Below are 14,248 nucleotides of genomic sequence, written 5' to 3' on the forward strand. Positions count from 1 at the left end.
TCTTATATTGTTTACTACTAACAACTATTTATTAAACATCACATCATCACCATCATCATCAACAACATCATTCATTATCATATAAACAAACTTCATGTCAACTGTAACAACCACGACCACAACGACGGTCAACAACAACAATATGCTAAAGAGTAGTAATACTCTGCCGGCATCGACATCATCATTATCATCATCTACAATGACAACATCACCTACAACTGTAAAGATATTACTTACAAGTAGTAGTGGTGGAGGCGCAGGCATCACCACACCTATGACAAACGATCACCCTACATTGATCGCTCAACCACCCTCATCATCATCATCAACATCATCGACAATGTCATTACTCAAAACACCAATCAATCATTATACCATAAACAACAACAACAATAACAACAATAATAACATCCAAGTCGAGGATGATGATGTACTTGAAGTGTTGGAGATAAATGCTCCAGCACAATCATCAAAGTACATGGCACTGCCTGATGGCGCCGACTATGAACAGACGACCGACGATATCAAATCCCCAATTCTGCCAGTGACGTCACCAAAGTTGAATACCCCAACAACCGTGTTACTTGAGAATGGTCTACAAGAGACAACGTTCAAGTTAAAGTCGAGCAGCACACTCAATCGCTCTCGCCTACTTCAAAAGTCTGTCAATCAACTCAGCTACAGTATGGACCATATGGTTCTGTCGGCCTCAACCGACGACCATATGGGTGTTGGCTCAGTACTCTCCAACTCCATTGCAATGGTGCCAATCAACTCGTCCGAGAACGAGGAGGACTCACAGAACTTGCTGGCGGTGGAGGTGGCCGATGACACTCTTGAGGAGATCGAGCTCGACGCCACTCAGGTCGAGATCAAGCCAGAGACCACCAAGGAGAAGGTGGTGTTCTGGTTCCAAGCACGTATGGGTTTGGTGTTCATGGTGGCCAGTGCATTCTTCTTCAGTCTTATGGCGCTCTTTGTCAAGGTCTTGTCCAAGCAGAACTTCCAATCGCTCGAGTTGGCCTTCATTCGAAGTGTATTCGGCATTGTTGGATGCATCATTGTACTCTCCTCTCTAAAGATCAATCCTCTGGGGCCTGCTCCCAAGCGTGTCCTGCTCACTGTTCGTGGAATGTCAGGCACTGTTTCACTGGCGGCCTACTACATCACACTCACAAAGTTGCCCATGGCCGAGGCCGTGTGCATCAGTTTCATCAGTCCAATCATCACTGCTGCCGTCAGTGCAGTAGTGTTGAAAGAGAAATGGGGCATCTTTGATGGCCTCTGTGCAGTTGTCAGTTTGGTTGGTGTTGTAATCATTGCTAAGCCAGCCTTCATATTTGGTACATCAGTGTAAGTACACAACCAGAGTTCTGTGTCGTCTTGTCATTGACCTAACCTCACTCACTCTTCTTTCCATTCATTAGACACAACATACCTACATTGACACCAAATGAAAGATTATTATATATCTGTATTGGAGTTACTGGAGCCTGCTTTGCTGCTGTCTCCTTCATCACAGTTAGAAAGATTGGACCTGGCATCAATCCATTTGTCCTTGTCTTCTTCTTCTCGGTCGTCTCCACAATCGTCACATTGGCCGGATCATTATCATTCGAGACCTTCATTATGCCAACATTCCGTCAATGGGTACTATTGACAGCACTTGGTACATCAGCCTTTGTAGCACAAGGATGTATTAATAGGTATGTTATGTGTATCTCATCAATCTCCAATGACATACATACTGACATCAATCATTCACCAATCACAACAGAGGACTACAACTTGAGAAGGCTGGAAGAGCTGTATCCATGAACTATATACAGATCGTATTCACGTTCTTATGGGATTTGATATTCATTCATGACCCAGTGGATGTGTTCACCATCATTGGTGCGCTGCTCATTCTAAGCTGTGCAGTAATAACAGCATTCAAGAAGAAATAATACCATTATAATATAATATTATGTAGTTAACTGTACATATGATAAACTTGTCATTCATTCATTTATTTAACTAACAACCAAGAGTTGCCTTACATAGCTCTGTATAGAGAGTACTTGTTGGAGCTCTATCCAGGATCGTATTGATGAACTCATTCTTGTGTAGAGTGAATGCATCACACTGGGAGAAGGATGATAAGTTAGAAAGGGTAGTGTAAATTCCAGGGTTTGAACAACAAACTTACAATTGATAATGGGATGGGACTAGTGATAATGGAGAATAGTACTCCAACAGGTGGTATTAGACCTATTACTCTACCCAATAGGTTGTCGCACATGTTGGTAAGGAACTCTTCAACATGTGCTACGGTCTTACTTAAAGGTATCTTTTTGTGAATAGTTACTAATACATTCTCGCAAGCCTTGCAATCTGCTGGTGATGGAGGAGCAATAGGATTGTTTCGAGACATTGCAGGCGATATGCCTTTTGGAGGAGCAATGGCAGATTTGTCTTGTTTTACTGGAATGTTGATAGGACCACTTTGGGAGCCAGCAGGAGGAGGAGGAGCAGGAGGAGATTTAAGTGGATGATTGACATCTTCTGGAACATTTGAAGCTGGAGACTTCTCCTTTGGATGAATCAAAGATGCTGATACCAAAGTGGATAAAAGTATCAACGATACAAGTATCTGGAAGTTATTATTATTATTCCTCATTTTAAGTTTATAGTTTTATATCTCTAAATATTATAATTTAATACTAATAATAATAATATGGAGTAACCAACCAATCAATCAATCATTTAACAATTAATCAATAAAACATATAACTATCATTAATATTAGGAGATTTGGAATGGAGATAACAAATAAATTATTCGTAATATTAAAAAAGTCAATTTACAATTATTATTAGTCACAACTTATCTGAAGTCAGAATAATAAGTTTCAATTGTTTGTGATTGATTGCATGTATGTGTGTGGTGATACATGTCATCACTCTCGTTCCCACACAAACAAATCTACATTCACCCCTTACACATAAATACTTACTTGAACACTCATCTTACTAATTGGATATCAAATTGTATTTACTAAGCCACCATCTTAATATAGATTATCCAACTAGTTACCAGTTGTAGTAGGCCCAATAATCACTATCCTGGTAAACATTGAAGTCAACTCTAACTTGTTGAACTTTCTCTTTAGAATTCCTATGTAAGGAGCTTTCCAAAGATATTTAGTTTCAATGTGATTGTATTCCTACGATTTTTCTTCAAGATGAATAGTGATCACCTTTCACTATCAAAGCGGCGACACGAGTACCTGAAAAAAGTTAACCCCCAAACCTTTGGGCTCAAATCACTCCAAGATATTTTATTTGATGGAGTACCTCCTGAGAGTGGGGCTATTCGTGTGTTGTTGATATTTATGATCAAGAGCTATGATGGGTCACCTTGAGGCCTAGATATTATGATTTTATTTATTTAAATAGATTGACTGATCAGTGTCTCGAGACACCTCTCCTATCGATCACAAACCTTTAAAATCTCATCACCTTTGCAAATATCAATATAATTATCCTCCTACATATATATACATACAAATATACCAAAATGATGAAAGTTTCATTTATTGTTGGACTGGTCCTTTGCCATGTCCTTATCGCCTCTGCCTTGAGCACCAAGGAGATCAGTGACCTCTTCAATGAGAAGAGATTCAACTTGACCAGTAAGGATCACTCACTATTATGACAGCCCATCAATCAATCAAACTAACACCTACTCCCCCTTCCGCACCTTTGTAATGATCTTGCATATTAGTTCCAATGTCACAGTGTCAAGCTGCTGCTACACAAGCTATGCACTATGCTTCATGTGGTTGCCCATACGTTTGGGGAGGCACGCAGTGCGGTTGTGGTGGATCTGGTGGCATGGATTGCTCCGGACTTGTCTACACCGCCTATAATGAGGCCGGTTACACCTCGATCGGACGTACTACCTACGACCAATGGCCCCAAGGAGTCCAGTGTGGTGGTGGCAGCGGTACCTCTGCCGTCTCCTCTACTACTCAGTCTGGTGAATGCTCTGCTGCCTCCACTGGTGGCTCATCTGCTAGCTCCTCAACCGGAGGTGCCTCCACTGGAGGTTCATCGGGTGGTTCCTCTGGCACCTCCTCATCTGGTGGCTCATCCGGCGGTTCATCCACTGGAGCCGAGTCCCTCACTGGCAACTGCAGCCCATCCGACACCTCTGGCTGCACCGTTGGTGACTTGTTCTTCTACTGTTTCGAGACTCCATGCCCATCGCACGTCACCATGTACGTTGGAGATGGTCTGATGGCTGAGTGCCCACACACTGGTGTCGACTGCCACATCGTCCCACCATACACCGAGTCCTACTACGGATGTCGTTCATTCTGTGGAGGTGGTGCTCCATCCACTGGCTCTGCTACCTCTGGTGGTTCATCCTCAAGCTCTGGAACCACTAGCAGTGGCTCCGGTTCTGGTACTACCAGCGGCGGTTCCTCCACTGGCTCATCCGGTTCCTCATCTGGCTCATCATCTGGTTCCTCCTCTGGTGCCAACTAAGCTAACAAACTAACTTATCATTTGTTGTTAAATCAATATATGGTTTACAATAAATTGCATATATATAACATATTTATATCATCACATCATTCAACTAGTTTGATGTTCCTTCACCCAGTCTAATTTGATTGATTGGGTGTCACCCCTTTCTTCGTTTCCCTCTATTAGAACGAAACACCACAACTTCACTTCACTTTGCATTCACCATTCAAAGAAGTACACAGACAGAGAATAAGTAATAACTTAACTTACTCCCGATCCAATGTCTTCTCTTAGGCTCAACTTTGATGATGAGTTGGTAGAGCTTGGAGGGTTGAAATACAACAAGGTCGTTGTGTTCAATCACTTCACAACAGGCAGAGTTAAACAAATCTATGACCTTATAGCTGATCGATTCGACATATCCAGAAGCTCGTTCGAACTGTCTGTCGACGATGGCTTCGTTATTCTACCTGAGGAGAACATCAAAGTATTGAATGGAATAGGTGTACTTGAGTATGTAGTCAATCAATCTTTTGAGGTCCATGTTGCTCATTCTTTCATTCATCCAACAGAGTCAAGGCTATTGAACAACAGCAACAGACATTGAAAAGGAAACATAGAGATGAGGAACAATCAAATGGACAAGCCAATACCAAGAGAGTGAAGACAAACAAGAAGATAAAAGAGGTTGTCCATGATGAAGAAGACGATGAGGATGAGGATGAGGAAGTGGAGGATCAAGAACAAGAAGACATACCAAGTAGCAGTAGTAGTGAAAGCGAGAGTGAAAGTGATGACGAAAGAAGTGATAGTGAGAGCAGTAGTAGTAGTAGTAGCAGTAGTAGTGATAGCGAGAGCCAACAGCCATCTTCTGATGAATCTGAGAAGAGTGATGATGAGGAGGAGATTATCGATACAAAGAAGAAGGACCACATAAAGAACAAGGACAAGAGCAAGGTCAATGGAAAGAGAAATGGTCAAACGAAACAAAAATCAGAGACTTCTCCATTACCTTCACCAGTGTCATCTCCACAGAATAGAAATATAGTAGTAGACAAACCTGTGCCAAAGGCACAGGGAAACAAGAAGGTATGGTATACCAAAGTCCTTGAGTGTCGTACCATGGTACTAACTTGCCCCATTCAGTTCCAACCAAGAGAGGATGTAGCCACCAACTATAGTTATTATATTAGATGCAATGACTACTTCAAAGAGGATGGCACACCAATATTGTCCAAGGACTTCACCCAGTTACCAGACCTCACGGTTATACCTGTCGTTGGCTCCAGGATTGCATTCAAGAAGCATGTGTTCATAGATTACAATTTGAAGTTGTCCGATTACATCGTATGTCATCATCTTCCAACAACCTGGATTCCAGTTTCTGACATCAATTCACAACATATAGGAAGGAGTAGTTGAGAATGTCCAAGGCAACATTCTGAGTATTAGAGTATGTGATGAGTATCTCCAGTTACCTTCAATGGAGTACGAGATGTTCAATGATAATGGCCAAATGGAGATTGGATTCGAACTGTTGCTCAATCCAAAGTTGATAGACCAACAACAGCAACAGCAGAACATTGTGGATGATCAACATGAACAACAGAGGAATGACAAAGATGTACAGGATACAATTGGAAATGGCAATGGAAATGGAAAGGCAAACAATGACGCGGTGGCCACAAAGAAGAAGAAAGAGGAAGGTAATGTCCAACTTTGAAGACCTGCAAATTCATTCATCAATCCTTATATCAACAATCAATCAATCATTCATTCATTCATACAGAGTCACATCCAAAGGTCACAAAAGGAATCAATACAAGCGAGTTCACATGTGTATCACCAGACGTTCCACAGGAAAGGTTGCCTGGAGAGAAGCGAAAGAGAAGAGGTGGAGCTGGTACACTCATGTCTAGGATAGTCCAGACACTGAGACAACAGAAGACAGATAATGATAAAGAATAAAAGACTTTATCATGGATGTAGATGGTTATGTACAAACAACATGGGTAAAGGTATGTGTATTGGCTATCAGTTCTGATCGTCGTCCACCTCAGAGTCGGTCATCAGATGTTGGTTCGAAGACCTTTGTCGCTTTCTAACGATTGGTGATATCGCACGTGACTTTCTCTTGTGATTGGGAGTCCTTATGCTGTCATCGTCGTCGTCGTCGGTGGAATTGGAATTTGAGGCATCACTAAGTATCTCCTCGTCATGGACATCACTGGAATGGTCTTCCTCCTCCTCATCCTCCTCCTCTACCTGTGCTCTTCTTCTCAACCTCAGAGTCAGTCCCCTGCCCTGTCCATTGCTGATGGCCTTGGCCTCGTTAGCACTGCCATTGGCATTGGCAAGGGCTTTGTTCCTGGCCCTCCTGGTTACTGTGGTTGTTGTCGTTGTCGTCGTCGTCGTGGTTGAGGTGATGAGTGTTGGTGCTGTCAAGTTCAAGAGCTCGTCATCGAGGGCAACTTCTTGGTCGTCACTCTCCTCACCAGCTTCCTTGCTTGCTGGCGCCTCTTCAAGATAGGGCCTGAGTACCTCCACAACCTGCAGATGAATCTTCTTGGAGTTCCTGGCAATGGAAGTGTTGGGCATATTGTAGGTGAAGGCATTCTTCATGACAAGTTCCGAGTCAAACAAAACAGCCTCCACTCGTCGGTAATAGTTGTTCTCCAAACGCTCCGTTATGGTACCATAGTCCATCGGGTGTGATACGAATTGAATGTACAATGGATAGTCATTCAGATCAACTGGATCGAGATAAAGATCGCACAAGTCTTGTTCAGTGACACCTTTCAAACCTGACATGATGGATTCCTTCACTGCTTGTTATGTTTGTGTTAGGTGATTATCGAGTGGACACATGATCAATCATTCAATATTCTTACCGCTATCATCTATTCCCTCAGGTATGTCCTTTAGCCTTGAGCTAAGGAGCTTGGTGATCAACGGCTTGGAATCGTCCAAGTCGTGAGGACTTCCATCTGCTTCACCACCAGTGATATCGATCTCCCATGGGCTGACTCTTCCTTCCTCCCCATCTTGGTCCCTAGGTTTGTGATTGAGTGTTAGTGGATGATATAAAGGCTTCCAATCAATCATATTGGTACTATACCATAGAACAACTATTCTCTCCCAGAGACTATCGGGGAAGTCCATGTCCGATGGAGTGAGGTCTCTGATCGTGCCAGTGTACCATTGCTCCTGATCTGGATAGTACATCCTGAATTGGGTGCCAATGATCGACCACTGCAGACTCTCAATGGACCTTCGCACACGTGAGGCCATCACCAAGTAGTCGGGTAGTTCGCTGACATGATATGCAAGCTTCAACTGAACATCTTGTCGATCCTCTCTGACTGTCGAGAGTGTGAGTATTGCTTTGTGTAGGCCAGGTGTGCTGGATAGTTGAGACGAGATGATGTACATGATGCTGGTGATTACGCATTCTTGCGCGCTGTCCAATTCCATTGTGGTGATGTCTGTAAGTGAATGCTCAGACTCTGGATAGTTCTCGATATACAGTTTGTATCCTTGTGGGAACAGGACAACATTGTCTCCAATCTGTGGTGCGTATGATGGCTCCAAGGGGCTGTTGGATGTGTTTCTTAGCCACTTTGGACATTCAACATTGGAGTTGGCAGTGTTGTTGTTGGTGTCTTCTGTGTTGTTGGTTCTCTTGTTGTTGGCCTTTCTGGTGACCGCGGGCTTCTTGTTGACCTTGGGCGAAGACGCACTCTTGGCCAATGTGAACCTTGACCTCCTCTTCTTTCTCGGTGATGGCTTTGGTTTGTTCGACATTGAGTACTCTTCATCTTCGTCATTTGAATCGTTGTTGGACACGTGATCATCATCATCCTCCTCTTCGCTATTTACATAATCGTCATCATTGCTATCGTCGCCTGATTTTTCGTCCTCTTCACCACCAACATAGTCATCCTCGTCAGACATTGGCAAATCATAAGATGGTGCGACGTTGCTATCCTTGTATCTCCTTCCATTGATTCTTGAAGGTCGAGTTGTCTGTGTTTGATTGTTGTTGTTGTAGTTGTAATTGTAGTTGTAGCCGCTGTTGCTGTTATTCATATTGTTGTTGTTACTGTGGTGTAGGTCGTAGAGTGGATCATTCATTTGTTCATCATAGTCTGAGTCTTGTCCTGGTGATCCAAGCTCGTCTGGCAACTCAAGGGTCTCGATGATCTCATCCAGTTGCTGTGATGTGACCCTACTCCTGGTCAATGGCGTCGTCATATTGAGTATCTTTCTCTTCCTTCTCTCAATATCCTTCTTTGTTTGGCTCCTCGTTTGGATCTGATCATCGTCATCCTCGCCATCATTCATCTGTGCGTCACTATCGTCGTCATCTTGGTCCTCATCGCTGTCATCATTATCATCTGCCTCGTCTCCGGCTTGTGTCGCATCATCCTCTTCGCCACCGTCCCAATCATCGTCCGATGAGCTCTCAGAGTAGTCTTCATCGGAGCTATCACTGGGCACAGGCAGGTCGTAATCTTCAATCGAAGCATTGGTATTGTTGCTGACCACGCTGACATTGTTTGCACCATCACCCGCTGCTGCGATGGCCTCTGGTCGGGGTGGCTCAGCTGATTCGGGTGCTGTTGCCGATGGGCTGAGGAGTACATCTGGCACGACAACAGGCTGGAGCTGTCGATTGAATATCATCATCTCCATGGCCACCGTCTCATTGTAACGCTGTATGTCTTTTTGGTACTCCGGTGTGTCGACGTAGGGCTCGCCAAGTTTGGGCTGGCTGGGTTGGGTGTTGTAGGGCGCGCCCTGGTAGTTGACAAGGATGGGCTGGGGCATCAGGTGGGGAGGTGTCTGGGTCAGCTGGTCCAACACATTGCCACTGTGATCGCGGACAATTGGTTGGTAGTCGGTTTGGAAGAATTGCTCGCCAGGTATGTTGTCTAGGCGTCCTGACAGGCGATCGCCCTCGCCGCCCACTTGCAGGATGTACCATCGGCCAAATGTGGTGGTGACGCCAAAGCGGGTGCCGTCAGGCGAGAAGCATCCGTCTGATATCTGAATCTGATTCAGGCCTTCGATCACGTATCGATTGAGCATTACGCCAGATTGGATGTCCCAGAGAATGACCTGAGAGTCGTAGCCGGCACTCATCAACAGACGTGGGTTTGATGGGTGCGGCTCCAAGATGAACACGTCCGAGACGTGCGCCGCCAGTTCAAATAGTGGCTCGCCATCCTTTGCATTCCACACACGGACCACATGATCTGCCGTGATTATATATTGGTCGTCCAATGACCAGACCACTGTTCGCAGCTTGACCTTTATCCTCTTGCTATTCAAGCCTATTCCTCTAATGTAAACTGTTTGTTTTGATTGATTGAGTGAGTGAGTGAGATTGGATGATTGATTGAGTGGGTCACTCAGGAGCACTTACATGATGTCTTGTCCCAGTTGTTTCCATATGTATTCCTCCAGATGATTAGATGTCCATCTTCTGAACCGGATACAATGGCATCGCTTTGGTTGTTGTATTGCAGTAGTTTGATTGGGAGTGTGTGGCCTTGGAGTGTGCTCACAAGTTGAGGCGGATAGGTCACCAACGACCAAATGAGCAGCTCGGTGCCACAGCTGGCAACAATGAGTGTGCCACCTCTGTTGAACATGGCGCAGTAGACCGGTGCCGCATTGCTCTCATGTAGCACCATGTTCTCGCCCTGATCAACGTCCCACAGACGACACGTTCCAAACGTATCTGATGATAGCAGTAGGTTGCGGTTTGGCGCCGGACAGAATGAGACCGAGGTAATCGAGTTCCTCTGGTTGGTCTCGTGACCGAGCAGTACAGAGATGGGGACCGAGGTATGAAGGTCCCACACTCTGATCGTATTGTCGTTGGAGGCGGTGGCGAGGTATGAGTTCTCAAAGTTGATGCTGATGTCTGTGAGGTCTCCAATATGTGCTCTCAGCGTGTACTGAAGTCTGGAGGTATTCGACGACCATATCTTGACCAAGTGATCATCTGAGCCCTGTAGGGTAGTCAACCGCGCATTGTTAGTGGGCCGTCCAGACGGTGAGGGATGCACGCGCATCGTGATACATACAGTGATGAACTTATCACCAGTCTTGTCAAAGGCGAAACAATAGATGGCAGCTCGATGTCCAAACACTCCAAGCGTCATTGAATACTCGTGTAGGAGTGGAGTGAGTTGGGTGAGCTTGTTGGATCCATTGAGTTCGCGTGATAGTATCTTGGTGGCCAGTGGGCATGTGTTTGTGTCGAGCTTGGATGATGCGTACGCCTGTAACTGTGATGCTGTTGGGCGTCGTGAAAGTAATGTTCGCTGTTGTTGTGGAGGATGGGTCATCGTCATCCTTGTGCCAGATGGCATCGATGCTGCTGATGTGATAGATAGTCTAGGTAGTTTATCACTGTGTGTTATGTCCATAGTTGCTTGATTGGGAATGATAGATGTGATTCCAATGTATCCCTCGGTGGTATGTGTATCGTTGTTTGTATGTTGTGTCGTTGTAGTTGACGTCTTTGTCGTATCGTCATTGTTGTGTCCTCTGTCTAATAGACGAGGGTTCAATATAGTATGTGCACCACCGCCTAGTATAGTGTCGACCTTGAATGGCAATGATTGTTGATGGCCATGTCTCTGTTGCAGACTCAACAAAGTCTGTAACATACCCATCAACATACCCGGTGTACAATGATTATATCTCTGTTTCTGAATGATTGAATGATTGATTGAATGAGTTAAGAGTTGGATACACTCAACGAGTGAAGTGTAGGACACATACTATCTCATTGAAGCTTTGATGATTGTGTTGCTGACCATTCCAATCAGTGCGTAGTGGTAGTTGATCACGGTGATTGAGCTCATCAAACAATGTAGAGATGAGTGCTGGTGATAGATGCTGTTGTGACAGCCACTCCAACACTACATAGTTCAACTCATTTGCGCTGATCTGCGGAAGAGTAACATCAGTAACATCATTATCCACTACTATATTATTGTGATGCTGTTGTTGTTGCTGTTGATTATAATGTTGTAGATGTTGTAGTGGTAGTGAAGGTGATTGAGATGCTATTTGTTGTTGCTGCTGCATGTGTGACAAGTTATAACATTGTATCTCTTTAGTTGAGATACCTTATTATCTCTCTTTAATTAATAATTAGTTGTTTGAAACAATGAAGTGTAATTGTGTTGAAGTTTAACAAGGTTTGGGCTCAAAAGGCGCACTTTGAACTTTTCAAAATTTAAATGAAGGTCGCGCCAAACAAGATGATCAAGGTCGAGGCCTTTTATGCCTTGGAAGAGGAAGGACTGCCTTTGTTTAATACAACGCCATCACAATGGCAATGGCCTAAAGTTCAATCACTTTTGTTATGTCTCTCTTGAACTGCTCGAACTCGTCGGCTTCGGAAAGTGCCTGTTCTTTCTGTTCTTTCTGTTGTTGTTGATGTGCATTGTGCTCGTTCTTTGGTGAGCCTATAATCTCACCATTATCATTCTCTCTATTGACGTTCAAACGTCTTGATACACCACCCTCGGCCATCTCCACTGTTCCATCCTCGTCGTCGTTGATGTCCAGTTCATTATAGCCCAGTCTTGGGTTCAATTCCGATGGTCTCCATATCCAAATGATACTGCACAGTACCACCATGTAGTTGACATCCCAGAAGCCATCCCATATCCAATTAGTCTTCCACGTCTCATCATATGACTTGGTATAGTGTACAATCCTTTGAATGGATGGATGGTGTGAGTGAGCGAGCTTCATGATTGATTGATCGATGAGACTTACAGATTGGCAATGATAAGGATTGTTGTGATCAATGCAGAGATGGCCAGGACGTAGAAGAAGTACTTGTAGGTGTTGAGTTTGGCCTCTTGTCGCTTCAAGGCAAGGCCACTCAATATGCTAAGTAGGCTGATACATGTCCACCAATAATAGATAGTGTCCAACACGGCCACTGGTACAACCAATATACGAGTGAAGCTGCGATCTGATGATGTTGGCTGTGGTACCAACCATTCATAATACAACGATACACTGAATACAATGTATGTTATAGTCAATGCTCCAATCTTATACTTTGTCATCCTTGGGAATACAGGTCTTTGGATCAATTGATTGATTGTGTTAGTGTAAGTTCATTCGCTTCGCGTGACCAATGCGATCACGTGGTAACAACATACAGGATGATACCATAGCCCATGGAGACAATCAATACTATTAGACGGGATGATGCGTCTTTCATTGTGCTGAAGAATGACATGAAGAAGACTGATGCTTTGTTGAACTGTCCAGTCTTGTTGGTATCACTGAATGCTGCATAGTTGGTGAGCATCTCCAAGAAGCCAAGTGCAATCACTGCCGCTATCCAGTACTGAAGTGGCAACAAAGTCTTCCTGTATCGCCAGCAAAGCACAAGCCAGAAGACTGCCACAACAGTATATACCAAAGACATTATCAAGTAGAACTAAGTTGGAGTTGGATTGATTGATTAAGTTAGTGATGATTGATTGATTGAGTGAGTGGAGTTAGCATGTGATCAATCATACATAGAGATCAGGGAACTTCTCGCCACTTAGGTATCCATATGGATTCATAAAGGTTGTCGTGCCAGTGATGAAGAGGTTGGTGTAGTTGCGCTGTGATAACAAGTCGCAACTGAGCACAAGTAGATAGTATACTCCTTCCTTGGTCACTTCATATCTCTGGAGTGAATGAATGATGGTGAGCATGATGACTGAATGACTGATCGACTGGCGTTGTTTCCTCCAAACTTACGATTGGTACTTGAACAGGAGTGTCCTGAGTCAACGCATTGAATTGAATGTTGATGTACTTTATAGTGCTGTCCACTATGATGGACTGATTGACAGAGGTTTCATTGAGTGATTGGACTGTCGACGTGGAGTTGATGATGAGTGTGTCCAGCTTGGAGCACACTTTCTGCTCGATCAATGCCTTTGTACAGCAGTAATCTACATCTCCATTGCTGTTGTGATAACCAATGCGTGCAAAGTCTGAAGTATGATAGAATACAAGGTCTGCTGTTGCCACTAATTCGGGTGATGTCGGTGTCGTTTCCAAAGAGAACTTGCCATCAAACTTTGCATAAGATTCTCCATTACCAGGTGGACTATCATATGTACCTGGAGGGTATTGTGTTGACCTAAATAGCCATGATTGATCCTATACATTGATTGAATGAGTGAATGAGTGAATGCATGTGATGAATGTGATGAATGATTGCGTTGGTTGGTTGAACGTACAATAGTGGATCTTGGAGGGAAGGTCAAGATAAATGAATGTGTCTGCTGAGGTGCCTGCGATGCAAGGAGCAAGACCATCAGAATCGTTGTCGTCAACATTGATCTGAGTTTGATCATTGAGTAGTTGTAGCTAGATATCATCGCTCATGTATATGTTTATGTTTATGAATATGTACAAAGTGAAGTGAAGTGAATGAAGAGTCAAAGTTTGAAATTGAGGTGGGGCAGAAGAAGATGATGAAAAGTGGTCGTCAACGTGGTCACGCGATGGTCTCATGGTCATGACCCGCGCCTTGCAGGGTCGTCATTCCCCGTGATGGTCCCTCATGTGACTCATTAGAACCCATTTGTCCAGTCAACAAACAAACACTCTTAGTTCTCCCAGACATATTTTGTTATTATTATTATTTATCAAAGAGTTACATTTATTTATCATAATTATAATAT

General features: G+C 43.9%; 5 protein-coding genes across 5 annotated transcripts; 3 read left to right on the plus strand and 2 right to left on the minus strand.

Moving 5' to 3' along the window:
* Positions 1-94: 94 nt before the first annotated feature.
* Positions 95-1,949, plus strand: SAMD00019534_109320 (hypothetical protein; the record flags this gene model as incomplete). The annotated part of the gene is made up of 3 exons (XM_012893961.1): positions 95-1,353; positions 1,428-1,706; positions 1,778-1,949. 3 exons carry the CDS (start codon positions 95-97, stop codon positions 1,947-1,949), a joined length of 1,710 nt encoding a protein of 569 aa, XP_012749415.1.
* Positions 1,950-3,564: 1,615 nt separating this feature from the next.
* Positions 3,565-4,535, plus strand: SAMD00019534_109330 (hypothetical protein; the record flags this gene model as incomplete). The annotated part of the gene is made up of 2 exons (XM_012893962.1): positions 3,565-3,676; positions 3,769-4,535. The coding sequence occupies 2 exons, from the start codon at positions 3,565-3,567 to the stop codon at positions 4,533-4,535; spliced, it is 879 nt and encodes a 292-aa protein (XP_012749416.1).
* A 262-nt stretch (positions 4,536-4,797) lies between these two features.
* SAMD00019534_109340 (hypothetical protein) lies at positions 4,798-6,485 on the plus strand (the record flags this gene model as incomplete). The annotated part of the gene is made up of 4 exons (XM_012893963.1): positions 4,798-5,030; positions 5,090-5,864; positions 5,926-6,223; positions 6,307-6,485. The coding sequence occupies 4 exons, from the start codon at positions 4,798-4,800 to the stop codon at positions 6,483-6,485; spliced, it is 1,485 nt and encodes a 494-aa protein (XP_012749417.1).
* A 66-nt stretch (positions 6,486-6,551) lies between these two features.
* SAMD00019534_109350 (hypothetical protein) lies at positions 6,552-11,624 on the minus strand (the record flags this gene model as incomplete). Its single annotated transcript, XM_012893964.1, has 6 exons — positions 6,552-7,345; positions 7,409-7,569; positions 7,636-9,871; positions 9,946-10,537; positions 10,613-11,242; positions 11,316-11,624. The coding sequence occupies 6 exons, from the start codon at positions 11,622-11,624 to the stop codon at positions 6,552-6,554; spliced, it is 4,722 nt and encodes a 1,573-aa protein (XP_012749418.1).
* A 258-nt stretch (positions 11,625-11,882) lies between these two features.
* On the minus strand, positions 11,883-13,942 carry SAMD00019534_109360 (hypothetical protein; the record flags this gene model as incomplete). The annotated part of the gene is made up of 6 exons (XM_012893965.1): positions 11,883-12,261; positions 12,324-12,638; positions 12,719-13,002; positions 13,085-13,240; positions 13,314-13,721; positions 13,802-13,942. The coding sequence occupies 6 exons, from the start codon at positions 13,940-13,942 to the stop codon at positions 11,883-11,885; spliced, it is 1,683 nt and encodes a 560-aa protein (XP_012749419.1).
* Between the last annotated feature and the right edge of the window lie 306 nt (positions 13,943-14,248).

The sequence above is a fragment of the Acytostelium subglobosum genome, assembly GCF_000787575.1.
Source record: "Acytostelium subglobosum LB1 DNA, scaffold: scaffold29, whole genome shotgun sequence".
NCBI lineage: Eukaryota > Evosea > Eumycetozoa > Acytosteliales > Acytosteliaceae > Acytostelium > Acytostelium subglobosum.